The sequence below is a fragment of the Eutrema salsugineum genome, unplaced genomic scaffold (assembly GCF_000478725.1).
Source record: "Eutrema salsugineum unplaced genomic scaffold, Eutsalg1_0 scaffold_8, whole genome shotgun sequence".
Classification (NCBI taxonomy): Eukaryota; Viridiplantae; Streptophyta; class Magnoliopsida; order Brassicales; family Brassicaceae; genus Eutrema; species Eutrema salsugineum.
Window position 1 is genome coordinate 10,463,274 of NW_006256414.1, and position 27,771 is coordinate 10,491,044.

Below are 27,771 nucleotides of genomic sequence, written 5' to 3' on the forward strand. Positions count from 1 at the left end.
GAGTTTTTTAGCCCGTCGTGGACGTCCGATGCAAATTTCAAACATGGCACATGCGAAAGTAGCATGTTTATCACATGGGACAAGTCGGTTAAGCATCCTAATCGCTGAATACAATCTTCGCTCATGCACGGCAACTCTAATGGCTTCGAAATAAATAGCTTGTGGATTGTAGGCGCCAAGACAACGCTCAAAGAATGGGCGGTAAGGGTTGTTAGGGGATACGTCGATCGGTGACTCAACCAATCGAGAGATGTCTGCAGACCGTAACACGTCGTCGGTGAACGTGATGGCTCTTCCACGTTTTCCTGCACGAATAATAGGGCCAAGATGATAGGAGTCATCCTCAGCTAGTTTCTTTACTATTAACCCTAAAACATCATCTTCTAAGTAGTGCATTGTTGTTTAACTGTGCGGAAAAATAAATTTGATTCGCTTTATTTGTAGAGAGGGTGGATAGATATATAAATGTCCTTATTCGTGGTTGGTATAAAGTTAAGAGGCACTTCAATAACTGCTAAACTGATCCCAACACATCGCACTACATTAGAAATGAAATTAGTTTCGGGCACTTTAATAAAAGCGAACTGACCATTATTCTTATTAAATGGTGGGTAGAAAATGGTTAGGTGAAATATTTACTTAAAGACAGAACACTATTATATTATGATAATGAATTCTCCACCCCCCAACCACACACCAGTGAAGTCCATATATGATGATTTTGCTTTGTCTAAACTAAACTTGCCTCCTTTCCAACGAAAACAAACCCTAAACCAAACATAACAAACCCTAAACCGAACATGACGCTCCCAGACTTGCCTGATGAAATTCTTATCGAAATCCTCAAGAGGCTCGGCAGTGAAGCATTTTGGCGACTCAGCTCGGACCCATTTTCCGCGCTGGAAAGCGCACCCTCCGGCTTGTTTTCAACGACGATGTCCTCAAATCTTGCAACATTTATGCCCTTTGCTGTGTCCCCAACGACATATGCCCTGGAACCGAAAGACGCCCATTCTTTCTGAAATGTTTGGCGAGTGGAAACCCTGAGGCAAGATACTAGGAAGCCCTGAGACTTGCAACCCGAGGCGCAGATCTCATTGCAAGTAGGAGCATGCTGAAACCAAATGTTCCCACCGACGCTCTCTCGACCCTGGCGTCGGCCATGTTCAGCGTTTGCTTGGGTGACCCTTGTTCCGCAAGCCAAACATTGCAACTGTTGGCAACGCATCACAGAAGTCTACAGTCAGAGCGCGTGCGACAATTAGGTGAGGAGTTAATTCTTGAGATTTCATCTTACGGAACTGCATACATGGATACATACTTAAACTCATTTTCATATCCAAACGACGACGTCATCAAGCTGCCTCATTGTGCATTTGATCATTTCGAACCTGAGATCCGAGTACTTTGCAATGGTTGCTTCATATATTGGTGTGCTAGGCGTATCTGCGAAATGCTTTAAAAATAAGTTTATGGTGTACACCTTCTCAAGTGTACACGAGTATGTGTAGGCTATATGAAGTGTACACCTATATTTCATTTTTAGTATGTAATGAAGAATCTTTGAATTAATATTCGATTACTTATGTTTCATATCGGATACATATTTACGTAATTAATGACGAAACTAACAAATGCTTGGATAATTTATGAAATCCTAAACATAAAAAGCATAAATTGATATAAAAAAATTAATATAAGTCATAAACTTCGCAAGAAAAATACGCTAACAAAATAGTGATCTTATTTTTTGCAAAAGAAATAACACAATTCAACAAACAAAATTAATAGAACAATTCACGACTTCATGCTCCTCCGGCGTGCTCCACCGTCCATGCAAGTGCAGTGGTTTCAAAAGCAGCCCTGTCTTCCACGTAAATCCTTGCAATTTCTTCAACAAAAAGTGTCTTTCACTTATTTGGGGGCAGTTAACATTTGGTGTATTTCCGTGAGTAGCTAATTACATAAACATGTATACACAGTTAAGCCCTGATTTAATCGAAATTAAGATTATTAAGCAAAAGACAATAACGATTTATTTCTTTCATAAGTAAAAATACATCATTGATGCTGTTGTTGGTCTTGAAGTGAGTTGGGTTCAACATCTTAAGAAAAATGTTCCCATAAGTATTAACGTTTGGGTGATACACTTTTGTTTTGAACGTCACCTGCAAAAACAGTGTTATTAGTAACTGAAATCTTTATTGACTAAATCCCAAACCCTAAAAATACAGCAATTTGAGAGAGCAATCATATGCTTCATTCCTTACCCTCGGTGGCGCGAAAGGGTAGTCAAGCTGAAAGTGATTGTCTAGTTTGAAAACACCATTCTCATAGGGTGAACCTTTAGGCCCCGTTATGATAGCTTCTCAGTGATACAAGTCCTCACCCACAGGTCCTAATGAAATCGACAAAACACTAATTAGGTAGACGATGTAAAAGACCGATCCTCAAAAGCTAAAACAAAAAAACTCCCCTATTTTCAAAAGAAAGAACCATTAAATACCTGTACTGAAACATAGACTGTTTTTCCTCTCCACTTCCTTCAATTGCAATGAGATCACTTTGGCAGAGTACATTTTTAGAAAGTAACTATTAATTTTCTGTGTAATTAACTTTTTCTGTCTCCGGAAACTTTTTTCACTGAAGAAGGCAGGGGACAGTTTTTATAGAGGATGACAGGAAAAACATTTTAAAGTAAAGAGAGCAAAACGAGTCGGTCAAACGGTGCAACGGGTTTCTAAAAAGGTACTTAATTAGTTTTTGTTGTTTCCAATTTGATTTTTTGGGTCGCGTTTATTCCTCATACACTGTTTTCCATTATTGCGGTTTTCAAAAACGTAATGACTTGATTTTTGAAAAATCCGTTTATCCGTGCTGTCATGTCCTACAATTTCATTTCAAAGACACGATCATTGTCCGTTTTCTTTCTCTGCTATTAAAACATGTCTTTGATAATTATTTTGATCCAGAACCATGTCTTTGATAATTATTTTGATCCCCTTAATAAGAAAAACCCTAAACCCTACATCATAAACCCTAAGCCCTAAACCCTAAACCTAAACATAAGCCATAATGCGCATACACCATATAATGTAAACTGATTCATGTTGTCCACCATCAAAGTGTACACAAACTATGTCCACCGTCACAGGTGTACAGAAACTGTGTACACCTTGTCAAGTAAACATAAGCCAGAATGTGCATACACCTATATTTATATGCGTACACCATATAATGTAAACTTAGACATAAGCTATATTGCGCATACGCCATAAGCCATAATGCGCATACACCATATAATGTAAACTGATTCATGTTGTCCACCATCACAGTGTACACAAACTGTGTCCACCGTCACAGGTGTACACAAACTGTGTACACCTTGTCCAGTAAACATCATAAATTTTATAACAAATATAACATAGTTCATGCCTTGCCAAGTTTAAATATAGGGAAACATAGTTTACGCAAGAAACAAAACCGAAAAACAAAGCGAGATCCCCACAAAAAAAACCAACAAACAAAAAACAATGTGGCTCGCTCTTTCCTAAACACAACAAAAGACACACAAAAGCCACACCCGGCCAACCCAATGGTTCCTTGCATTTTGCCCGGTTATGGCCGGGATTTCCACGTCTCGAGCATTTGTTTGGCTTCTTTTTTTCGCAACCTGCAACAGCGTATATCAGTAATCAGTAATCAGTATGACTGGGGAAAAATAATTGTTTAGTGTACACTAACCTGAGGATACTCTCCTGCTGAAAGTTTTCTCTTCGTCGTAGGCCTTCCTGGTTGACGTTTTGACTTAGGTGGCATAATATTCAGGTCACGCACCTCAGCTGGGATACAAATGTCGTCAAGGTCGGGCACTGATAGGATTTTGCCACAAACTGTTGCACTCCAAATTGATTTCTTAAGAATTGGATCAACCAAACTGCTGTACTCCACTTGACGAAGCCTAGCCGCGGCCATTGCATGTCGGCAAGGGTATTTCAATGTCTGAAACTCTAGACATGAGCAAGTTTTGTTTAGGAGATCAACATGCCGCCGTACACCAAACTCAGAACTGACTTCAACCTCTCACAAAGAAATGCCTTGAACCGATAGTGCAGCAGATTTTTCAAGCTGCAGGTTCATTAACTTGTCAACTTCTTCTGGAATGTCACCATCCATCTTTTGAATTTTCTCTCTTCTGCATTCAAGCCACCTACTTAACATTCGCCTGATAAATTCTAGCATTGCAACGATTGGACTGTCTCTTGCTGCAAATAGTGCATTGTTCAGAGACTCCGCAATGTTACTGGAGGTCATATTATACCTCTGACCAGAAAAGTGTGATCTAGTCCACAACGCAAGAGAGATTTTTTCCATGTACTCCCAACAACGATAATCAACATCCTTCAGCCTTGCGTATAGTTTCTTGAAATTAGAAACTGTGAACGCTTTTCCAGCCTTTCCGACCAACCCTTTCTGACCGGAACCTTTGTATTTACCGTGAACATTTCTCTGGATATGGACAAGACATGCACCGTGGTGTGACTGTGGATACCATTTCTTTTTAGCTTTGGCAATTCCACCGTGCCTATTCGAGATGATAGTAAGATCAGAGGAATCTGGAATAATGTCTACCAACTTCTCAAAAAACCACCTCCATGTCTGGTCAGACTCTGCATCGACAACGGCGAACGCTATTGGAAAAACCTGGTAATTAGAATCTTGTCCACTGGCCGTTAATAGACAACCCTTATACTTACCAGTCAGGTGAGTCCCATCAACAACAACTACCGGTTTCACATGTTTCCATCCAGATATACACGCAGCCAATGCCATAAATACGGACTTAAACCTGGTCATACATTTTCCATCTTTTTCATCTCTCTCGGTTGACAAATGCGTTATGGTGCCGGGGTTAGCATACTTGAGCACATGGAGGTAAATCGGTAAAATTTGAAAGAAGTCTCCTCTGTTCCATGAGCAGAGTATATAGCCAGCTCCTTAGCTTTCCAGCATTTCCAGTACGAGGCTGTAATATTATATTCGGAGAGAACAATCGCAGGTAGCTCACTCGCACGTGGACCAACTATTGCATTCTCGTACTTAGACTTCAGCAGAGCCGCCATGACTTTAGAAGTCGTAGGCTTAGAAAATTTGTTTCTTGTATCCGGGTGGCATGTATGCTTCAAGCACGCCTTCCTCACCTCATACAACGCAGAGTCGCCAACTTGACACCCCAACACCCTCCAATCACATATCTTTGCTGGAAATTCGGCGACTGTGTACTTCTTCGCATGCTTTTTGAATTCGAACGTCACTACATTCTTCAGCGCATTGATGGCCAACGTGATTTTAAAGTGTTCCTTGTTCCTGAACTTTTTCCCAACCCATATCTCTCCATCTTCATTTGACAAATCAAGTTCATTGAAATCCCCTTCCATATCATCAGAGACTGGTGCCACATCTGGAAATCCATATAGTTATGTACGTTTAATCGCTTTCTTCAGATCTGCACCGCCATTCTGACGCCTCCAAACGACATCACCTGTCGGAGTCTCCACAAAATCATCATCATCTCCATGAGGAGCCAGAACCTTCTCACATACAGTCCTCTTTCTTCCAGGAAAATGATTAGGACTCTCCGTTAAGACAATGGAGTAGTCCATTTGGTTTGAATCACTCGGCTCACTTCGCGACTACTTCCACAAGCCCTGAACTACCAGACTCATCCTTATCCTCATCAAATCCAGGTTTAGAATGGAAAACCTTACCATCTCCTAGTACATAATCATTCCACCAGTCAAAATCATAATCCAGATCATAATCATCATCAGATCCGTATGCGTCATCGTCAACATCATCAGCTTCCTTCTCTTCCGAATCTCTCACCTCGTCTGATTCATGTGACATTTTTAATTCCAACTCAGGGTGTTCAACAGAGACAGCGTGACTTGGAACATCAGGTTTTACATTACGGAGGTGTTAGTGGTGGCCTTAGCCTCTATTTTCTCTGATTCCTGGGACATTTCTAATCCCAACGCAGGATGGATTACAGAGACAGATTCAGGTTGTACACCTTTGGAGGTGTTCATTGCGGCCTCTGCCTCTACTTTCTCGGCATGTGCTATCAGCAAACAATCATCGATATCTTCATCATCTGCTTCATCATCGGGTTGACTACTCTGCCGAAGAAGAGGCTATGAAGTTTGTTGGCCCTAAGGACTTTCGCCGTTCCCTAGCAATTTGAACTTCAAGACTTTCCTTCCGTTTCAATCTCACCATTTTACCATTTACTGACTTCTTGAATGTGAAAAATAAATTCACAGACTTATCAGACTTATGCAGCGAAAGGAAGAATTTGTACTCTCGAGGAGTAACTATCACACATGGACAACTCCCATCACCATTAAGCTCAGCTAGAACATCATCAAACCAGTAGGAAATCTCCACCGAAACAACTCTCGGGTCTAATCCGAACTCATGCGCAATCAGTTTTCTCAAATCATCTGGTCCGGACACATCTTTGCAATTTATGCACTTTCCACGACGAGATATGTCCATTTTGAAATCCCAATCTCCTGTATAGTACCTTATCCACGTTCTCGCCATAACGAGAATGAACGCAACCACTGCTAATCGCGAACACCATATCTAAAAAACTACTGGCAAATAGCGAACACCAGAAAGAAAAAATTTGAAAATAACAATGACAAATCTATGGGTGTACAATAATAGGATTAACTAACTAATCGTGGTTATTGTCCTCTTGATCATCGCATAATTTTCCCTTCAATTTCAACATCTTCTGGAAAGGGAAACTAGGGTTTCTAATTTGGTTAGGGTACTTTGTTTCTTATTTTAACCAATTTATCTCCATTATCTCTAATTAACCACAATTTTTCCCGCCAAAAATAAAGGAGAATGGGAAGGGTAGTTTTGCGTCTAATGAGTTGGGTAGTTTCCGAGGCCCAGTCAGGTGGTTTTTAAAAATTTCATTCCGAAATTCAAAATCAGGCCCAAAAAACGACCCAATCACGCGCGTGAGTTGCTCTCTTCCCGGCTGTTACACGCGCGGACACAGACTACTCATGGGACCCACGGTATTTTCTGCGTCCGTATCTCTCTAAGGGACAGATTTCTCTGTCTCTCTCTCTCTCTCTCAGAAACAAGGGTAAGTTTGGCATTATGAAAGTATATCCCTACCCTGACTAATTAAAACATAAAGCTACCCTTTTCTCAAATTAAAACTTAAAAACGTCCATATTTTCAAAACAACCCTAAAAACTATGATGAGTAAGACCCATGTGCTTCTAGACTTTACATGATATTTCTTTTTGTGGTTAGTACTAGACTAGGCGGTAGCTAGAGTACTTGCACTACGAACTCATACCAGAGGATTTCTATGAGATCTTTTCTGACAGAATATACTAGCTCATTTTACTTGAACTTAATCTTGACATCTAACTTTCTTATCATTGGTTTTAGGCAGACATCATGATACACATCTAAGACATCTTTAGCTCATTTAGCTCATTGCCACTACTCTTTGTTGTCCTAGATGGCCAATTCATCTTTAGGTAGTACCACACCCTTAACCAAAAACTTTATGTTCGAACCTCATGCATTCTCTTTTTAGTTTGTTTCGACAGAAATGTTCAAAAACACCGGAGAGGGAGGAACAACATAGTTTTCAGTCACTCAAGAGAAATATTGAAGGAAGTTGGGAAAGTGTAGTATTAGGAATCCTATCAAGCTTAATGATGCCTCAAAAAGCTCATTTTCACTATAAGAAAACACAGTTTTTGTGACTACAGTTTGCGACCACATTTATGGTCGTAAATAACTGCGACTAATTTGTAACTACATTGCGAAAAATACGCGACTACCGTTTATGCAGACACAAATTAGTTGGTAATTGACGACGAAAGGTATTCGTCGGTACGTAGTTGCTAATTACGTGACTAACTTTTCACTACTTAACTTTAGTCGCAAATTAGTGTCAAAGTACGACTACATGGCGACTATAAAATTAGTCGGGAAATATAGTCGCTAAGTTGTCGCAAATGCGACTATTTGGCGACGTTTTTCTGCTGTCATTGTTTCGTCTCAAAGTAGTCGGTAAATAAAGTATGTGTGTGGAATTGGTAATTGTCCCACATCGACAGAAAAGAATGAAAGTCAAGGTCAACATGTACTATAAATAGTGATACACTCCAAATGGAAAATATATCATTGGGCTTTGAAAAACCCATCTTTTAGTTAAATTTACCTATATAAGATTTGTTCTCCATTGCTATTAAACTAAAATTATTTGTGCCTCCAAAAAAAGAAAAGAAAATATTTAATAAAAAAAACCAAAACAAAAAAGTCCCATCAGAAACCAATGTGGAATCAGTCACGAGGATGGATGTATAACAGAATTCATCCACACACAAATAATATATTAACTGAGTTATTGGCAGGGTTAGAGCAATTCATGAATTTTGCTAATAGCCAGCCACTCTCACAAAGTAGTGGAGGTAGATTTTACTGTTCTTTTTTGAAATGTAAAAATAATAAATTCTTACCAGGAAATACAATTTCAAAGCATTTGCAGAGTATAGGATTTATGCCAGAATATTATGTATGGTCGGAACATGGTGAAGATTATGATGTCGGTAGCGGAGGTACAAATAGTCATTATGCTAATGTAGATTTTACTAGTGATAATCAACCACCAACATTTGATAGAGGAAATGTATATGTTGGGATGGTGAATGATACATTTTATGGTACTACCCCATTTAATCATCATGAATACCATGAACATCGAAGTGGATATGATCATATTCATGAAGAACCTGTTCATGAAGAACCTACACAAGAGGCAAAACGGTTTTATGACATGTTAGATGCTGCAAATACTTCACTTTATGATGGTTGTCGCGAAGGTCATTCAAAGTTGTCTTTAGCAGCTCGATTCATGAACATTAAGGCAGACCATAATATAGCTGAAAGCTGCATGGACTCATGGTCTGAATTGTTTACAGAGTATTTACTGGAGGCTAATCAAGCACCTAGTTTGTACTACGAGATAGAAACTTTGATGCGAAAATTAGGATTGCCGTACCATACATTTGATGTATGTATAGATAATTGTTTGCTCTTTTGGAAAGACAATGAGAAGTTGGAGCATTGCAAGTTTTGTGGCAAACCAAGATATAAGGATAGTGAGGGTCGAACAAAAATCCCATTCAGTCGAATGTGGTATTTACCTATTTCTGATAGGTTGAAGAGATTGTACCAATCAGAGAAAACTGCAGCATTGATGAGATGGCATGCTGAGCATGAGTCAGAAGACGGAGTAATGTGTCATCCATCTGATGCAGCAGAGTGGAAGAATTTCCAACAATTGCAGCCTATATTTGCTGAAGAATAACGAAATGTTCATCTTGGGTTATGTACCGACGGTTTTAATCTTTTTGGTATGTCAAAAAATACTCATTATGGCCTGTGATCATGATGCCATACAACTTACCGCCATATATGTGCATGAGTACCGAGTATTTGTTTCTCACGATTTTGAATTTGGGACCAAATAATCCACGAGCCAGTCTTGATGTTTTCCTCCAACCACTGATCGACGAGTTAAAGGAGTTATGGTATAACAGAGTTCAGACATATGATGTGTCATTAAATCAAAATTTCAATCTGAAAGCTGTTCTATTATGGACTATAAGTGATTTTCCAGCATATGGTATATTATCGGGTTGGACGACACATGGAAGACTATCATGTCCTATTTGTATGGATGAGACAAATGCATTTTCTCTTCCAGCCGGTGGGAAGAAATGTTGGTTCGACTGTCACAGAAGATTTCTTCCTGTAAGCCATCCGTTATGGAAGAATAAACAAAAATTTCTGAAGGGAAAGCATGGATTAAGATTATCCACCTCAATCTTTAACGGGCGAACAAGTTTTATACGAGCGTATTAGGCATGCTGAACTACCTAAAACAACAAATTGTGGTGGAAATGGTCATGAAAATAAAGTGAACGGCTATGGAGAATGGCATAATTGGAATAAAGAAAGCATATTTTGGAAGCTACCGTACTGGACCGATCTAACGCTATGACACAATCTTGATGTGATGCATATCGAGAAAAACTTATTTGATAACATCATGTACACTGTGATGAATGTTAAAGACAGATCAAAAGATACAGTTAAATCAAGATTAGATATTGAAAGATTTTGTTCTCGGAAAGAATTGCATCTAGATGACTGAGGTAGAGCTCCATTTCCTATTTGGAGATTGTCTACAAAAGTGAAAGAAAGCTTGCTACAATGGGTCAAACATAAGGTTAAATTTCCTGATGGCTATGTAGCTGATTTAGCTAGTTGTGCAGACATCGATGGTGGTAAGCTTTCAGGAATGAAAACTCATGATGGACATGTATTTGTGGAGCAACTGCTTCCGTTTATCTTTGCAGAACTTCTACCACATAGCGTTCATCTTGCATTATCAGGTATACATTAACCAAAGCATAGTGGTAAGCTTTCATATATTTTTATAATATTGATCATAAATATATTAACATTTTAGTATTGTATTTTGTAGGGATTGGAGTGTTTTCCGTGACTTAAGTAGTATATCATTAGATCAAACTCGGCTCCACATTTTAAAGGATAACATTGTCATGATTTTATGTAATTTGGAAAAAATCTTTCCACCTTCATTCTTTGACGTGATGGAGCACCTACCAATACACCTACATTATGAGGTGGAGCTTGGTGGTCCTATGCAATATATGTGGATGTATCCCTTTGAAAGGTTTTTCAAACGTTTAAAAGGCAAGGCGAAGAATAAAAGATATCCAGCGGGTTCAATAGTTCAATCATACATAAATGATGAAATATCTTACTTCTCAGAACACTACTTCGCTTCACCCATTTCTACAGCTAGGAGAAGAAGGTATAACTTAGCTAATAATTAAGTAATAATTTAATTTTGATTTCAGGGTTTAGTCAAAAGCTAAATCATTAATTTTTCAGGTCAAGTCGGTATGATGAAGGTGAAGTACCCGTATATTCTATACCCATGCCGGATATATTCACTCAAGTAGGTCGTCCAAGTGGCCAAAGTAGTGAATTTTGGTTGACAGAGAAAGATTATAAATGCGCACATGCATATATCTTGCGAAATTGTGACTACTTTCTGCCGTTTGAGGGGTACTTTATATGTAGTTCATTATTGCAATTGTTTGATTTAATTATTTTATGAAAAAATTAGTTACATTTGTTTTGTTTGGCTAAACTCACAGAATGTTGGAACCGCAAATTCGATTTGAAAATCCAGAACTCTCTGATGATGAGGTGATGTCGAAAAAAGATGAAGATTTTCCTACCTGGATTCGCCAATATGTATGTAATTACTATACAACTATTTATTATTGAATAAAATTGTTTTTATTTTTAATATATTCTCTTGTATACAGGTGAATGCAATGAAAAGCCATGAAAAGTTTCCTCATTGGGTTCATGAAATAGTGGAAGGTCCTGAAAATAAAGTCACCTCGTGACCCATGTATTTTACGAGAGGGTATTTGTTTCATACGCGTAATCACGGGCTTACAAAAAGAACAATGAATTATGTGGTATGTGTGCGAGGACAAAAGGATTCTGAAGCAACTGATGAGGATGATTTTTATGAAAACATCATAGAGTTCGAGTATCGAGGATTTCTAAATTTGAAGATCACTCTTTTCTACTGTGAATGGTTTAACCCTACAATTGGTAAAGGCGCCCGATTGCGAGAAGGAGGCATTGTTGACATCTTCTCATCAAGGAGACATCAAAATTACGAACCATTTATTTTAGGTATTTCTTGTTACAATTGACTAATTACATATATAGGTGTGAATATTTATACTTCTGATTTTATTTATACTTTATGCATGCAGAGGATCTCAAGATGATCAAGTTTGTTATCTTTCATATCCATACACTAAACGACCTTGCAAAGTGTGGCTCACGGTTCTAAAAGTAAATCCACGACAAGTTGTTCAAGGAAAATTTAATGAGAAGGAGGTGGTTGTTTTGAACCAAACAGTTGATGACGACCTAATGGGTCAGATTAAAGAAATCGAAGTTGATAGTTTAGTAGAGGATATTCAACCTTTCAATGCAATTGATTATGAAATCGAAGACGCTAATGCAGAAGACGAATTTCTTTGTAACTTATCAACTTCAGATGATGATGATGATAAATATGAATAATACTCTAATTAATGTAATTTCTATCTTTGTAATATGATTAGCATGCATATCTAATCCATTTCATTAAATAAAATTCATGAATTATCAGGGTAGCTTATTGGTTACGAGTCTTGAATATAAATAATAGGTTGGGGGTTCGAAACTCCGTTTAAACAGTTTCTTCGAATTTTAGGAAGGAGTCACAAAAGCGTCTTAAACACCGACTAATTTGCGACTACAGATTGATAATTTAGCGACCAACACCTGAATCTGAGACTAATTAGCTACTACTTAGTGACGCTCAAAGTTTTTAAAAAGGAAAACCACAAAACTGAATTGTGAATATGATATGTTTAACATTTTAGAGTTGATTACAACAACTAATCAATACATTAGATATTCAGAGAAGTGAAAAAAAATGAATATCACATATTTTAAAACAACCACCGCCAGCTCCTCTCTATGCACAACATCCGCCGGCTCCTATTTATGAACATCACCAGCACCATCCGCCGGCGCCTCTTCACCATCCTCTGGCTCCTCTTCAGCAACAGCATAAGCCGGCTCATTCTGAGGAAGTTCCGATTCTTCACAATCAGCAAATTCCCAACCCACAACAGGCGGCTGAGCAGATTCCCGAGCAACAACAAGATTATGATGCAATGTTAGATGCGTTGTTGGCTCTTCCTGGCCGAGAGCATCTCCCAGTCTTAAGTGAGCATCGTATCCAGGCAAAGAGACAACATGGTATATTCCAAATTAAATTAACATTTTGTGTTTAAGAATTGTGATTGAATTTGATGAATTGTTTCCTTGCCGTGTTCTGATATAGCTTTTAGTTGACATTTCTTAAATTCATTTCTTTATTTTCATTTCAATGTTTGCTCATGTAACAGGTTTAACCGAGGCAGTGGAAAATTGTCTCGGGTCATTGCTGGAATCTTTCGAAGAAAGTTTGATGGGGCTTATTATAGCTGGTTGGTTACCCTTATAGATGTTCAAGAACTTGAGAACATTTGCGGTAATGTTGGATATAGTTTGTATTGTTTTCTATTTACATAGTAATAATTTGTTTTGTGTTATACTTCCAAATATTGTATTGTATATGTAGGCAAAGTACAATTGGGATAGAGCTATTACCAAGACGGTGAGAGAAGAATTCTTGAAGAGAGCCAAAGAAAGGATGAAAGGAATCATTAATCAAGTTAGGAAGAAAGGAGAGAGACCTCCATGGATTGGCCCAACACTTTGGACGAAAATGTGTGAGAAGTGGCAGACTCCAGATTCAGTAGAGAGGAGCACCACAGCATCGCAGTCCTGTAACTCTAACCGTGGTGGTCTTGGATCACATAAACACGTTTCTGGCCAAAAATCGTACTTGACAATTCAGCAAGACATGGTAAATTTTTTTTTTGCATTGATTGTTAATAAAACTTTTTTTGCATTGATTCATCTGTGTTTATATCATTATAGGAGGAAGAATTGGGTCGTCCAGTAACGCTTGGAGAAGTTTTTATGAAAACACAGACAAGAGCTAACGGGAGTTTTGTTGATCTAAAGGCTAAAAGAGTGGCTGAAACTTATAAGAAGAATCTCGAAGAGATAATGTCTCAAATGGATGTGAATGGTCCTCAAAGTTAAGAAAATTCTTCTCAGCAATCAACACACCGTTCCCTCACGGTTGAAGAAAAAGATGAGATATTTCTTAAGGTAATTTCGTTTTTTCTTCATCTTCTTAGCATTTGATTGTATTGGTTTTTCTGAGCATGATTAGTTAATGTCGAATTACTGGTTGTGAGCTTATAAGTGTGGTTGTATAATTTTTTGGTGTTCATTCATGTCTTACATTAGCTCAGATATTTTTTCATTTTTAGCTTGGTTTGATGATTAGCTTTTTGTTGTAGAAGATATTTTGGTTCTGTGTTCTGAGTTTAATGCAGACATTTTTGCTGACCAATGTTTGATGTTTAGCAAATGAAAATTGTTTGATGTTTACCAAATGTAAAACGTGTTCATGGTTTTTGATGTTTTATTTATAGCAAATAACTCTTACGTGTAAGCCATAGGTATTTAGTAATCTGCATTGCAAGTTCTGAGTTTGCATATTTAAAGTGTGCTTCGCTAATGTTTCAGTCTCCTTTCTTGTTTCTTTTTCCCTTTGTTTTGCTGAACTACTTGTTGTTATAGTCTACTGAAAAGGATGATAAAGGAAACCCTTATGGGCTTGGACAAATTCGAGAGATTGTCAACAAAAGGAAAAGAAAAGAGAGCTGTGAAAGCTCTTCTTCCACATCGATTTCAGAAATTGATCAACAACTTAAAGATGCAAAGAACAAGAAGCCGAGAATGCAAGACGTGATGAGGAGAACCGAGTTAATCAAAGCAAGATCGCAAGCTTGGAGTTGCTTGTATCCTAGTTCAAGAAGAATGCTCCCGGTTTTGCAGAATTTGTGGCCAGTCAATCAACACCAGCCGCTGCCCAACTCACCATACCAGACACCGCTGCAGGAAAAACTCCAGCCATTGCACCAGCAACCGCACCAACAACCTGATAACACCGTATTTGTATCCATTTTCACCATTGATTTCAAATGCTTTTTAAAGGTTTTAATTAGTTTTAGGAATTTTTATTATGATTTCCATGTATTTGTAGTTTCAAGGCTCTTTTCAGGAAACTTAGGAAAAATGATGGCAAAATAGAAGAAATCCACTTTTTCAGCTCAGAGTCAGACTGTCAGAAGTTCAGCCTCAAATGAAGACTTTTTCTCTGTCTGTTCCAGCTAAAATTTGGAGACAATACAGAAGAGATAATCAGCTTTCCATAGCACTTTATATCACGAAGATCCAACGGTGCAAGCAAAAGATACATGAAGAACAAGTTGACCCAATTCACCAGCCCCGGAAGACTCTCACTCGCGGCAAAACTATGTTACCTGCCCTGGAAGACTTTCACCCCTGGTGGACCTAAGGACGAGCCACAAGGCCCAACATCAAAGCCCACTTCACTATTCCTCTTCAGAGAAGTCCTAAATGAGACCTGGAAGACCTTAGGACCTATAAATATATTTCTTAGCAGTCCTAAATGGGTGTGTGCTCCTGTAATGAGATTTTGAGCCACCAAACTTTGTTTTTCTAGGGTTAGGTGATGGAGATGGGGATTCTTCCCCAGATCCATTGTTCTTTCTCCTTTCTATCTTATTAACTTTTCTGTTTCATCTTTTGCATTTTTTCATGTCTTTTATCATTCCTTGCATCATTTAGATTTGTCCCAGAGAGTCAAGTTTTTTGAAGAGTTTTCGATAGGAATACATATCGATTAGGATTTCTAAGTTTTTAGACCATATTATGGATCTCATCTCTTCTAAGTTGTTCATATTGCATGAGAGTAGATTCATGACCTATTCTCTGAGCCTAAAATCGATCAGAGCCACGAGAGTGTTGTATCAGATCATCCATACCTAGCTTCAGAAGAACATAGTCGCTATAGGAGTCGAGAGCTATCTATAGAGAAGATGTGTGCAGACGAATACAATATATAATGGATGATCTTAGTTATGGCATGAGAGTGAGAGTTTATTGTCAGATCTGAGTGATTAGTTGATTAAGATAGCGATTTATCTTCAACTCCAAGCTTGCGATCTTGCTTTGATTAACTCGGTTCTCCTCATCACGTCTTGCATTCTCGGCTTCTTGTTCTTTGCATCTTTAAGTTGTTGATCAATCTCTGAAATCGATGTAGAAGAAGAGACCTAAAAAGGAACTCTCCGGTTGGGCCACCATGTATTCTATTCTTGTTCTTTGCATCTTCACCCACCATGTGAAATCGCTGGAAGATCTACACTCTAAGGATATTTCTGCCCTAAAAAGGAAGATAACAACTTTTGAGGAAGAGCAGCCAAGACAGAAGTATGATATCCTCCAAGGATCCATCGATGCCAAGGCTGCCAAGCTAAAGATCAAAGAAGCCAATGAAATCGCTTCATGGTACAGAGGAAGAACAGATGGTGAACTTCAATAGATTGAATTTTTCCTAAGCAAGCTTGAGCACAAGAGCAGGAAAGCCAGTTCTGATATAAAGCATCTCTCTAAGTGCCAAGGAGACACAAACCTTGTGGTGAGGAAGATCTTTGAGAATCATAAGAAGGATTCTCTTGTTCGTGGTCAGCAAAAAGAAGGAGGATCAACCAATTCTGATGCAGGAGATCCTATAATGGACACCCATAACAGCCCTGAAGACATTGTGGAAGACCAAGAAACAAGAGCAGCCGAACAGCCCTCGGAACTCCCCACCGCGGCCGCGAGAGCTTCACCTGCCGCAGGAAGAAACTTGGCCGCGGGTGTGACATCTTCACCCGCTGGGAACCAACATCCCTTTCTGAGTTCGCATCACCAAAACCCTGAGGATCATGATGAGCATCACTCTCACATCCCATGCATGATGATTACAGAAAGTGAACCAGACGACATAGATGTGGAGGATGAATCACATAAGAGAATCAAAATGCCATACATAGATACAATCATCAGTTTCGATACAGCTAAGTTCTATTTCGATTCTTATTCTGCATTTGAAGCACCTGATCATCCACAGGAAAGACCAGTTCGAACTCTGCACAAATTTCAAGACAAAGGTAAATTTCTTATCTCTTGTGACATTAGAGGTGAAAGATTCCTCAATATTCTTTGTGATTCTGGAGCTTGCATTAACATGATGTCCAAAGCTACTGCTTTGAGACTTGGCATTAAACACATTTCAAGTACCAGGACAAAGATTAGCTTTGCAGATGATTCAAGTGCAATACCAAGAAGGATTGCCCGAGATATTCCTCTAAAGATTGGAGATTGCATAGAACCTGTGGATCTATACACAGTGAAGACCAAAGATGACTCATATCCAGTCATCCTTGGATGGCCTTTCTTAGCAACTGCTGTAGCCATCAAGGATTGGCCCAACCGGAGAGTTTCTTTTGCAAATATCGAAAATGACATCTTCTATGAAGCTACACCGCTGAAGAGAAAAGGAGGAACTCATAAAGCCCAAGCATCTGAACCAGAAGAACTCTGGAGTGATGAAGAACCTGCAAGACTAGACAAGAGGACTTAAAAAAGGACTTGTCTTAGGACAAAATCTTATTTGAACTAAGTCTTTTCTTTGCAAAGTCTAGCCAAGGACTATAAACCAAAACGCTTGATGGGAGGCAACCCATTTAGGTACTTTCCTATTTTTGTTTAACTTTATTTTTCTATTAAAGTTTTGTTTTTCTTATTTTAGACAGGCATTAGTATGCATCAAAAAAAGAAGAAAGAGAGCTGACCGCGGCCGAAGAGCCTTCATCTGCGGCGAGAAGAGGTTTTGCCGCGGCCACGAAGACTTGGCCCACGGCCAGCAAGCATTCCACCACAGCAGCGATATCCTGACTCGCGGCCAGCACCAAGTTCGGCCACCCTTGGCCACTTCCACTTCTACCTTGATTCAAACCAGTCCAAGTCTGATTAAGTACCACCCCACATCATCCACCATCCACCATTCAACATCCTACCACCTCCACAACCACCTCACAGTCCAGCACCAACACCAGGTAAGTTTTCTTTTCCTTCACCTTTTTAAAATTTTACATACTCTATTTCTCATCCTTGCCTGATTTATTTCACACTGGGGACAGTGTGATTTAAGTCTGGGGGAGGATCTCATCCCTTTCTAACAACCTTTTCTTGCATGAGCCTGTGCATTCTGCATTTTTCTTTAAAATTTTTCAAGTTTTTCAGTTTTTCTTAAAACTTTTCAAAAGTCTTTTGAGTTTCAAAAAAGTTTTTTCAAATGTCAAATACATTTTGAGGGAATAATGACAAAATCGATGATGATAACTAACCTGGTTGCGTCTACACCAATCATTCATAAAAAACTCTTTCAAGGTTTAGTACTAGACTAGGTGGTAGCTAGAGTACTTACACTATGAAATCCCACCAGAGGACTTCTATTCATGGAGATCTTTTCTGACAGGATATACTAGCTCATTTTACTTGGACATAATCTTGACATCTAATTTTCTCATCAATGGTTTTAAGAAGGCATCATGATATACATCTAGGACATCTTTACCTTATTGTTACCACTCTTTGTTGTCCTAGATGGCCATTTCATCTCTAGCTGGTACCTCACCCTTAACCCAAACCTTCATGTTCAAACCTCATACACTCTCTTTTAAATCTATGTTGACAGATATGCGCAAAAATTCCGGAGAGGGAGGAACAACATAGTTTTCAGTCACTCAAGAGAAGGACTGAATGAAACCGGGAAGGAAGTGTACCATGCAACCTCAGAAAGCCTCATGATTTCTCAAAAAGCTCATTCTTAAAGGTAGTTTTCGTGCTCCCTAAGACTGGAGCCTAAAAAGTTTTAGAAGCCGAAATCATTTGAGCCAATGCAATAGGTATTCACCTAAGGAGTTATGGATTCACAACCTGGACAAAAATCCAAGTCTGGGGGAGTTATAAGGAAAACCTGAAGAAAGGAGATCAGAAATCTTGAAGGAAGGAGAATGTGACTGAAAACTGTGGGGGCATTGACAGTTCCATCCTCTCTTGTTGTTTTTCATAATGTCCTGTGTGACATCCCGATTTCCGGTATATGTGAAAAAGACTTATAAGAATTGATTTGGATACCTATGTCATCAAAGTGCACTTATTTTTTCCGGTCAAGTGTCTTGGGAGAACTCCAGAGTTAAGCGTGCTTATGCTGGAGTATTCTTAGGATGGGTGACCTACCGTAAAGTAGTCTGCGGTACCGTGCGAGTGAGGACAAAGCACGTGGTGATTGCAGGGACAATAGACAACTATTACGAGCCTCCCAGACCAAGCGACTCATGACAGGGTGGGCCCATGGACCTAGAAAGGAATATCAGACCAAGCAAAGCAGTACTTAAATCAAGTGAGTAATACTGAACACTTACCACAGCAGTAGTATAAGCAATTCCTTTGTACAGGTTCGGATACTACAGCTCGGAGACCTTGGGCATGTCTGGCACCTCCCCAGATATCTTGTGGTATAGGTCCGTGCAGGCGTCGACGTTGTCCTTAGGCGGAACCTCCTCATCATACACAAACCGGATCTTGGCCATCTTTGCTGTCTCAGATTGGGGCGAGTCGTCGGCACGATCCAGATCCTATCTCTTGCAAGCATTCGACGGCTCTGGATGATCCTGTCGAACTGCGAGTTAGGAGGCTGTGGGGACTGCAGGATCATGGTCAGCGTCGGTTTCTTGAGGCTGGGAAGCGCCTCCAACCATTTTAGCTTTCTTCGAGGACTTCTTCTTCTTCGCCCTTTTCTGAACAGCTTGTTCTGCTAGTTTGGGAGAGCAGAAACTTCACCAGATGTTGGACTGACCTCTTCAGCAACAGGTGCAGGCTCCAGGCTTGTCTCGGTCGGCTGGTTGTCGTCGAAAAGGCTGGGAATCTCATCCAGTGAGAGCATTGTCGAAGCCTTTGAACGTTTGGTACGTTTTGAGGGAGGTTGCGGAAGCTTTGGCTTAGCTCGGCTCTTAGAAGGAAGGGGCTTCGGTTCTTTAACTAAAAAGAAAAAGAAGAATGTGAGAACGAGTTCGAACAAACTACAATAAAAAGGGAAGAGAAAAATATTAAGTAACACGTACCAGACTTCTGAGATTGGCGTCGTAGAATATCTTTCCACGCCTCGGGCCAACGACATTTGTCGGCGTCACTGAAAGCTGTTTGAAACTCGCTCTATGACCGGAATTAAGAAGAAGGCTTGGAACGTGACGACCTGCAAAGATGATAACGCAAGGTTAAAAAACCATATAAAAATAAAGTTAAAGGAAAACTGAGGTTATCTAAGCTACCAATCGGGATCCGCCATTCCGAATAAAAGGGTTAGTCGGTTTTATCAAGAGTGAGGTCGTTTATCTCGAGGAAGAAGTAGTTCGATTCCCAGCCATTATACTTGCTGGATTTCACTCCCGTGACGATGTGACAACGAGGTTTGGTGTTGGCTGAGAAGAACCACTCCTTCGTTGGATGTAGGTTGACCGAGAAAAGATCCTCGAAGATTCGGTTAGTTGGGTCTTGATTGAGCTCGGCACACAACGAGCAATACCCTGTGTAGTTCGTTATTGACGTCGGCATTATTTGGGAAAGAGCTACGCCATAGCGATTGCAGTAACCGAGTAAGTGAGCCGGGATTGGGAGTTTCAGCCCGTATGCCGTAAAATAATCTCTAAAGACGCAGATGAAGTCCTCAGAAACATCTGAGAGACGATCTCCAGCATCTGGGGCGATGAAGATAACACCTTCGGTAAGGCCACCCGCCCTGAGTACGGCTGGGATTGACTATGGAGTGCAAGAAGATGCAGGCACGTCTAGAGGACAGACAAGTTCTGAGCTGGGGCTGGTTCAGACGTGACATTTATTGCTTGGACTTCCTCGATCTCGCCAGCTTCGATGCTGACCTCAGCGTCAATTTTTTCATAAAATTCTTCTTCTATGACCTCGGCATCTTCTCCGACCTTGTTTTTCACCCCGATCTCCTCGTTGTTGGATCCAAGACCCTCGTTGTCAGCGTTCACAGAACACCGGGCTTTGGTTTCTTGAGTTTTGTTTGCCAGCAGCTCGGGCGGATCAACTGTTGAAAGAGGTCAGCTACTCCCAGCACCAGCCGACCTAAAGTTCTTACGAACTAGGGTTGGAGGAGTATCGCTGATCTAGAGTGTTGTGAAGAAGTTGAAGGCTCGGAGGGTTCGCGACAATCTTAGGGAAGGATCCCATTGGAAGAAACATCATTTGACGAGGAATCGGAGGACAGTTTGGATCAAAAGATGAATTTCGAGAGAAAGAAATTGAAGAACAATTAGAACAGGATGAAGATGGATCAGAAAACTCAAGATAGAACGGAGGTGGCGTTTAAAGGTGGATCGGAAAATTCAGAGGAGTGCGGCGTAGAGAACTAAGAAATTAAGCAAACAAAAACTAGAGAGAGAACCAATTCTAGAGAGTAGTGAGAGCAGCGTACCTTTTATATGCGGAGGCAGAAATGAGGAATGCGAAGTGAACTTCGTGTTATAAAGGAACATTGGGAATCGTGGTTCCTTGATTTTGGTGACGTTTTGGATTTCATGCGCCTTATTAATTTAGGGTTTTGGAGAGTCCGAGAAAATGGATTGTCAGAAATATCCAAACTGGATTTGTACCCTGATTTCAAAATCAGACTTAGATGAGTTCGACAAAAATAACCCCTTTCGCCGAACTGAGGGGGGGGGATAACTATCGGAGGTGAAAACCGCACCCTCGGTTTTTTCTAGGATACATTTATAAAGGGAGAGGAATCCACACCAGAAGACACAAGAAAATCCCGAGTGACCTGGAGATTAAGAGCAAAAGATATTCAGAGCATCTTAGTTTCCTTAAGTCTCAGTTCGTTTATCATTACTTTAAAACCAAACTCAGTTGTATTTTTCCGATCTGATATTAATAAAACCGAACTTCGATCTAGATTACTGTTTTACCCCTTTGTGTGATATAACATATCAACAGGTTTTGTGGTGTGGTTGTTTACAGAAAATCCCTAGGCACCGTGGATCTATTGATGTAGGCACAAAGGGCTTGTGTTTAAGAAAGGGAATAATGGTGATGCTTCAGTTGGATTGAGGTCACTTTTAGAAGTATCAATAGAGAAATGATGGAATTAGAAGAAGGAGACTCTTCAACTGGACTGAGGTCACTCATTGAAGAACCGAATAGATGATTTGATATAAAGATGGAATGAGAGATGCCACACTGATTTACGAGAGGATCAGTTATAAGTCTAAGAACTCAAGTCTTCAATGATTAACACACAAGAAGAGAGAGGGGACAATTCTTTCACAGAAGAGAATAAGAGAGAAATCTCAATTTATTTCATAATAGGTTACAAGATACAAAGCCGAAAAGAGACTTATATAGACGTACGGCGGCTGGGGACCTTCTAGGGTCAAAATTAATACAGACTCAAGGGATTATAATGAAAACTAAAAAACGACTCTACTCAGAGTTAAATTAAACAGAAAAGAAGATATTCTTTGAAGCTCTAACGCTCATAATCCTGCAAAACAAGAAAAGAACCGCTAATAATTCAAAGGAAAATAATTTAAATACATTTCTTAGATAAGATGGGTTCTCCTTTGATGATTTAGATGGCTCGATCGTCCTCTGAAATTGTGTACAAAGTTGCTTCATGAAATCCTTGAAGACCGGCAAGCATAGAGTTGTTGGAGTCATGAGTTGCTCTTGAGTGTTTTCTTCTTGCATTTCTTAAATAAGCTCAGATTATTGGAGTCCTTCAAGATCTATGAGTGTTATGAGACTCTCTACTGATTTGTTGAACTTTTCTCTTAAGCGTCTGGTGCTTGACCTTGTTCTTGGAGTTTGATCCATAGTTGCTATGTTGACATCTTCTTCATCTGATCCAAAAGGAACAGTCTCGATGTCCATAGAGATATCTACCCAAGGTAGTTTAGGAATTAGCGAAGACATGTATAAACAATATGGATGTGATCTGAATTTTGCTTTTAGACAAGTTATGCACTTTGCACAGAATCTCTAAACATCTCTTTTCAAATGCGGCCTATAAAAGTGCTCCATAAGAACACTTAATGTCTTATATCGGCCAACAGTGCCCCATGAGACCTCTTCTATGAGCCTCTCCAATTAGTAACCCTCTCATTGATTCCTGAGGAATACAAAACCATTTTTCTCTAAATAAAAATCTAGTGTGTTGGTAAAACATACCAGACGCGGCTTTGCTGGTCTCTTTGATCATGTCTTGAAAGTCTGGATCAGTTTCATACAGATTCTTGATATGGTCAAATCCCATGATCTTAGCCTCCACTGTGCTAATGAGAGCATGTCTTATTGATAAAGCATCAGCCACAATGTTTTTTTTTTCGTTCTTGTATTTGATCACATAGGGAAAATTCTCTATGAACTCAAATCATTTAGCATGACGTTTCTTAAGCTTAGTTTGACCTCTCAGGTGCTTGAGCGTCTTGTGATCTGTATGAATGACAAACTATTTTAACAGTAGATATGTTGCCAAGTTTCGAGAGATCTTACCAAGGCATAGAGTTTCTTTAAATATGTAGGGTAATTGAGGGAAGCTCCACTTAGTTTCTCACTGAAATAAGCTACTGGTTTTCCTCCTTGCATGAGAACAGCTCCTATACCTGTTCCAGAAGCATCACACTCAAAGTACCAATACCGGTGCATGAATGAGACGGTCTTTGAGCTTATTGAATGCTTCCCCTTGTCCTGGTCTCCATTTGAATTCCACACTCTTTTTAATTATTGAAGTGAGGGGTGCAGAAACAGTGCTTAAATCCTTTACAAATCTCCTATAGAAACTAGCCAATCCGTGGAAACTCCGCACATGTCCAATTGTTGTTGGAGTTGGCCAGTCATGATTTGCTTTGATCTTCTCTTCGTCAACCTTTAGTCCCTGAGAACTAACAAAAAATCCTAGAAAGACAACTTGATTGGTGCAGAAAGTACATTCTTAAGGTTAGCATAAAGATTTTCTGCTTCAAGTGTCTCAAGAACCTGTTCAAGATGATGTAGGTGCTCCTCAAGATTAGAAATATAGATCAAGATATCATCGAAGTAAACCACAACAAACTTACAAATGAAAGCTCTAAGGACGTGATTCATATAAACTTGCTTTGTTTTAAATACTGTTTTCCACTCATCGCCTTCTTTCATTCTTACCTGATGATACCCACTTCTAAAATCGATTTTCGGGATGATTGTTGCTCCATTGGGTTCATCTAGCATGTCACAAGCCTGGGAATGGAATATCTATACGTAACAGTAATGTTGTTGATGGTGCGGCAGTCAACACACATTCTCCATGATCCATCCTTTTTAGGAAATAGAATAACAGGAACAGCACATGGGCTTAGGATCTATCTAATATATCCTTTACTTATCAAATCTTGAACTTGATTTTCCAGTTCCTTTGCTTCTTCTGGATTTACTCGATAAGCAGCTTGGTTAAGGGTGCACCAGGGACAAGGTATATATGATGCTCAATTCCTCTTAGAGGTGGCAATCCTGGTGGTATCTCTTCTGTAAAAACATCAGTGAACTTGTCAAGAAGCTGTAGAACAGTTGGTCAAAAATCTTGCCTTTTGTAAGAAAACATTCCTTGAAGACCATTATTAGCACCTGTTCTTTGGATTCAAGAGATTTCAAAACAGTAGAAGGTGTTACATAAAGGTTAGTTTTACTTAGCTTATTGCCTTGGGACATAGTTTTTGCATTTTATACACTTCTTGTGGCATTAGGGGTGCCAAACTGTGCTTGTTGTTGTTATCCGTAAAGGTATATTGATTGGTGCGGCCATTGTGCAAGGTCTCTTTGTCAAATTGTCATGGACGACCTAGAAGTAGGTGCCCTGCTTGCATAGGAACCACATCACATACGACTTGATCCGCATACTTACCTATGATGAATGGTATGGTGACTTGTTCTGCGATTTTGAGCTTGGATTTATCATTTAGCCACTTAAGCATGTATGGTCGAGGGTGCTTTATCTTCTGAAGACTTAGCTTATCCACCAAATACTTGCTGGCCACGTTAGGACAAGAACCAACACCAATAATTAAACTGCATACTATTAAGTTAACAATGCATTGTGAGTGAAAGAGATTTTCTCTTTGGATTGTCTCTGGCTCTAACAAGACACTGAGAGCCCTTCTTTTCACTAGAAGTTATCCGGTATCAGGATAATCCCATACATCTTCTTCAGATACTTCGGGTTCATAATCCTCCTCATCTTTAGATTCATTTTCTCCATTGGCTTTGAGGATCATAATTCGCTGATTCATACACTCTCTTGCATAGTGTCATTTGCCCTGACATTTAAAACATGTTATGCCACGTGTTCTTTGAGTTTGAGTCTTACCTTGTTCTGGTTTACCAAACTTAGGCGCATGTTTCTTGAATTTGGAACCGACATCAATAGATTATCCTTTGTCTAAAACTTTCTGTGGCGGTTGAATCCAAGTTGAGTTGCCTCTGTTGGCTGAGAGTGTCTTCCTTTTAATGTGATGAGGACATCGAAACAAGCACCACAAAAGCTGATGAAGAGCTGATCACGATACCGACAATGATACATGCACCAAGGACAAGATCAGGCACTAAGAGCTTAAGAGAGAAGTTCAACATAACAATAGAGGGATTGATCACACTCATAGAGCATGAAAAACTCAAGGAGAAGCTGCTCAAAGGAGAGATCACCCAAGAGACACCAATGGAGCCTCTTACAGAGTTCAACAGCTTAGAGACTCACGACTTGGAGATCATGGCAGGATCAAACCTTGTGGAGTTCAAAGACCTTTCAAAAAGCCAAGAACACAAAAGAAACACCAAGCAACGACTACTCTAAAATCAAACTTCAAACCATATCATTCTTGTCGGTCTTACAAGGCAACAAGGAAGCAGATTTGTTTGTCATCTCCAAATAAGTGGAAACCCCACTCCTCGAGCCAATGTAAGTGTTTACATTCGGATTATTTCTCATGAGTTTCTTGTTTGTTTTTCAGGAACTTTTCCTTATTATTTTTAAATAGTTTTTCCATTTTTTCTCTTTAATGAAACACTAAGTTTAGTTATTTCCTTTTGTAATAATTTTGGCAAAGAGAAGACACCAGCTGTCGAACCATTATATAAGGTTCCTTCTCAGGTTGTAAACATTTACCTTTGATTAATAAAATACCAAGTTTTCTTCAGCGTACAAACCCTAGCCGCCGGCTAATTCTCTCTTCTTCTCTGGTGTGATTCCTTTGAAGCTGAGAACCTTGACTTATCACAGAACTCTCCACCCTCTGTGTGGCGTCTTTCACTCCATAGTTACATTTGTGTCTTTATTCCATCACTCATCTCTACCTAATCTACTAGAGAGAGCCGTACCACCAGCTAGAGATTCACCACCTCTCACTTTGTAAGAACAACTCATACTTGTTTTTTCATCATAACTAGGTCCTGAATGGCTAGGTGTAGCAGTTTGGTGAGTTCATGGTAGGTTTGCCTTTCCACTTTCCGAGCAATCCAATCTTGAAGACCATAGAGAAATTATGCCATCAAAGTCTCTTTAGAGTCTTTGGTATCCAACCTGTTTCTAAGAGATTCAAACTCGTCAAAGTATTCTTCAACAGAATTAGATCCTTGAGTTAGTTTTCTACTGCAGGTCTTGGTAATAATATGGAGGAACATATCTTTTACTCATATTAAACCTCATTTCTTCCCATGTAGTGATGTCGATGCCTTCTTCTCCTGGCTACTTCTCTATCCCACCAAGGTGAAGCACTTCCGGTGAGTTTAGCTGCAGCTAAGGACACCTTTCTTGGTTTCGAGTAGTTATAATACTTGAAGATATACTCCATACGTCTTTCCCAATCAAGGTAAGCATCTGGATTAACCTTTCCGGAAAAGTTTGGTGTCGTGAGCCTCATGCCTATATTTCCTTGTCGTGCATCTTCTTCTCTGCCTCAATTATGATTGTGTTGTCTTCTTTGCCTCGGATCAGGATTTGGTGGATCTCCATCCAAGTCAGACTTTTCACCATCTTCTGGATTTGCTCTATGCGCATTAACATTTCTGATGGGTGCTCGACGCGCCAGTGGAGGTTGTTCAAGGCGAGTCAAATGGTCTCATATGGTTTGAAATTGGTTTTGAAGTTTCATCTGCAGATTTGCAAACCTTTCGGCCAAGTTCGGTACTCCTGGTTCTTCCATGTCTTTCGGATTTCTGCAAAAAACACTCACACTATAAGATCAGGTGCGAAGGAATTTGAAAAGACAAAAATAGAATCTTTGAAACTTTTCTAAACAAGTCGGATGCAGAGAAAAGTTGAAAAGACAAAATGAAACAAGTCAAAAATTCAAAGGATGAAGACTGACAACACTATATCTAAACAGCTATGATGCAAACAAAGAAAGATCTACAGGTTGTCTAACAAACCGATGCAGTAAAACACGACACACAAACTTTCTATGGGGTTTTCTTTTAGCTTTAAAGATGACGAACACAGATAAAGTAATTGAAACAAAAAGGTAACGATACAACCTGATTTAGGAGCTTTTCGGATCTGATACTGTAACATCCCGACTTTTGGTTTACCAAATATCGGATGTTACCAGTTCCTAATTCCGGTTTTATTAAATTAAACCATCTCTATTTCTTTTTCTATTTATTTCCTTTTTCTTTGGGCTTTTCCTAATTTCTTTCTAAGAGCCCATTAAGCCCAGCCCATCTATTTAACCTCCATATAAATACCTAATTAAATCCCTAAAACCCTCATTAAGCTCCTAATCAACCCTAGCCACCTTTTTCCTCTCTCTTTCTCTCCTCTCTGCGCCGAGCTGCTTCCTTTCTCTCTCTCTGCGTTTTCTTCTTCTTCTTTCTCTCTCTTGGCCGCGTCTCACTCTCTCCTTGCCGCGGCCGCCGCCATCCTCCAAGCCTCTCTCGCCGTCGAAGATTCCTTGCCTCGCTGTG

General features: G+C 39.6%; 2 protein-coding genes across 2 annotated transcripts; one reads left to right on the forward strand and one right to left on the reverse strand.

Moving 5' to 3' along the window:
• Positions 1 to 4,083: 4,083 nt before the first annotated feature.
• Positions 4,084 to 4,833, reverse strand: LOC112088825. Its single transcript, XM_024159076.1, has one exon. The coding sequence runs from the start codon at positions 4,831 to 4,833 to the stop codon at positions 4,084 to 4,086; it is 750 nt and encodes a 249-aa protein (XP_024014844.1).
• A 3,772-nt stretch (positions 4,834 to 8,605) lies between these two features.
• On the forward strand, positions 8,606 to 9,415 carry LOC112088826. Its single transcript, XM_024159079.1, has one exon. It carries the CDS (start codon positions 8,606 to 8,608, stop codon positions 9,413 to 9,415), a length of 810 nt encoding a protein of 269 aa, XP_024014847.1.
• The last annotated feature ends 18,356 nt before the right edge of the window (positions 9,416 to 27,771 follow it).

What these genes read in the sequence shown, in the direction of transcription:
- LOC112088825 (XM_024159076.1), bottom strand. Translation starts at nt 4,833, where the DNA reads ATGGCATTGGCTGCGTGTATATCTGGATGGAAACATGTGAAACCGGTA.
- LOC112088826 (XM_024159079.1), top strand. Translation starts at nt 8,606, where the DNA reads ATGCCAGAATATTATGTATGGTCGGAACATGGTGAAGATTATGATGTC.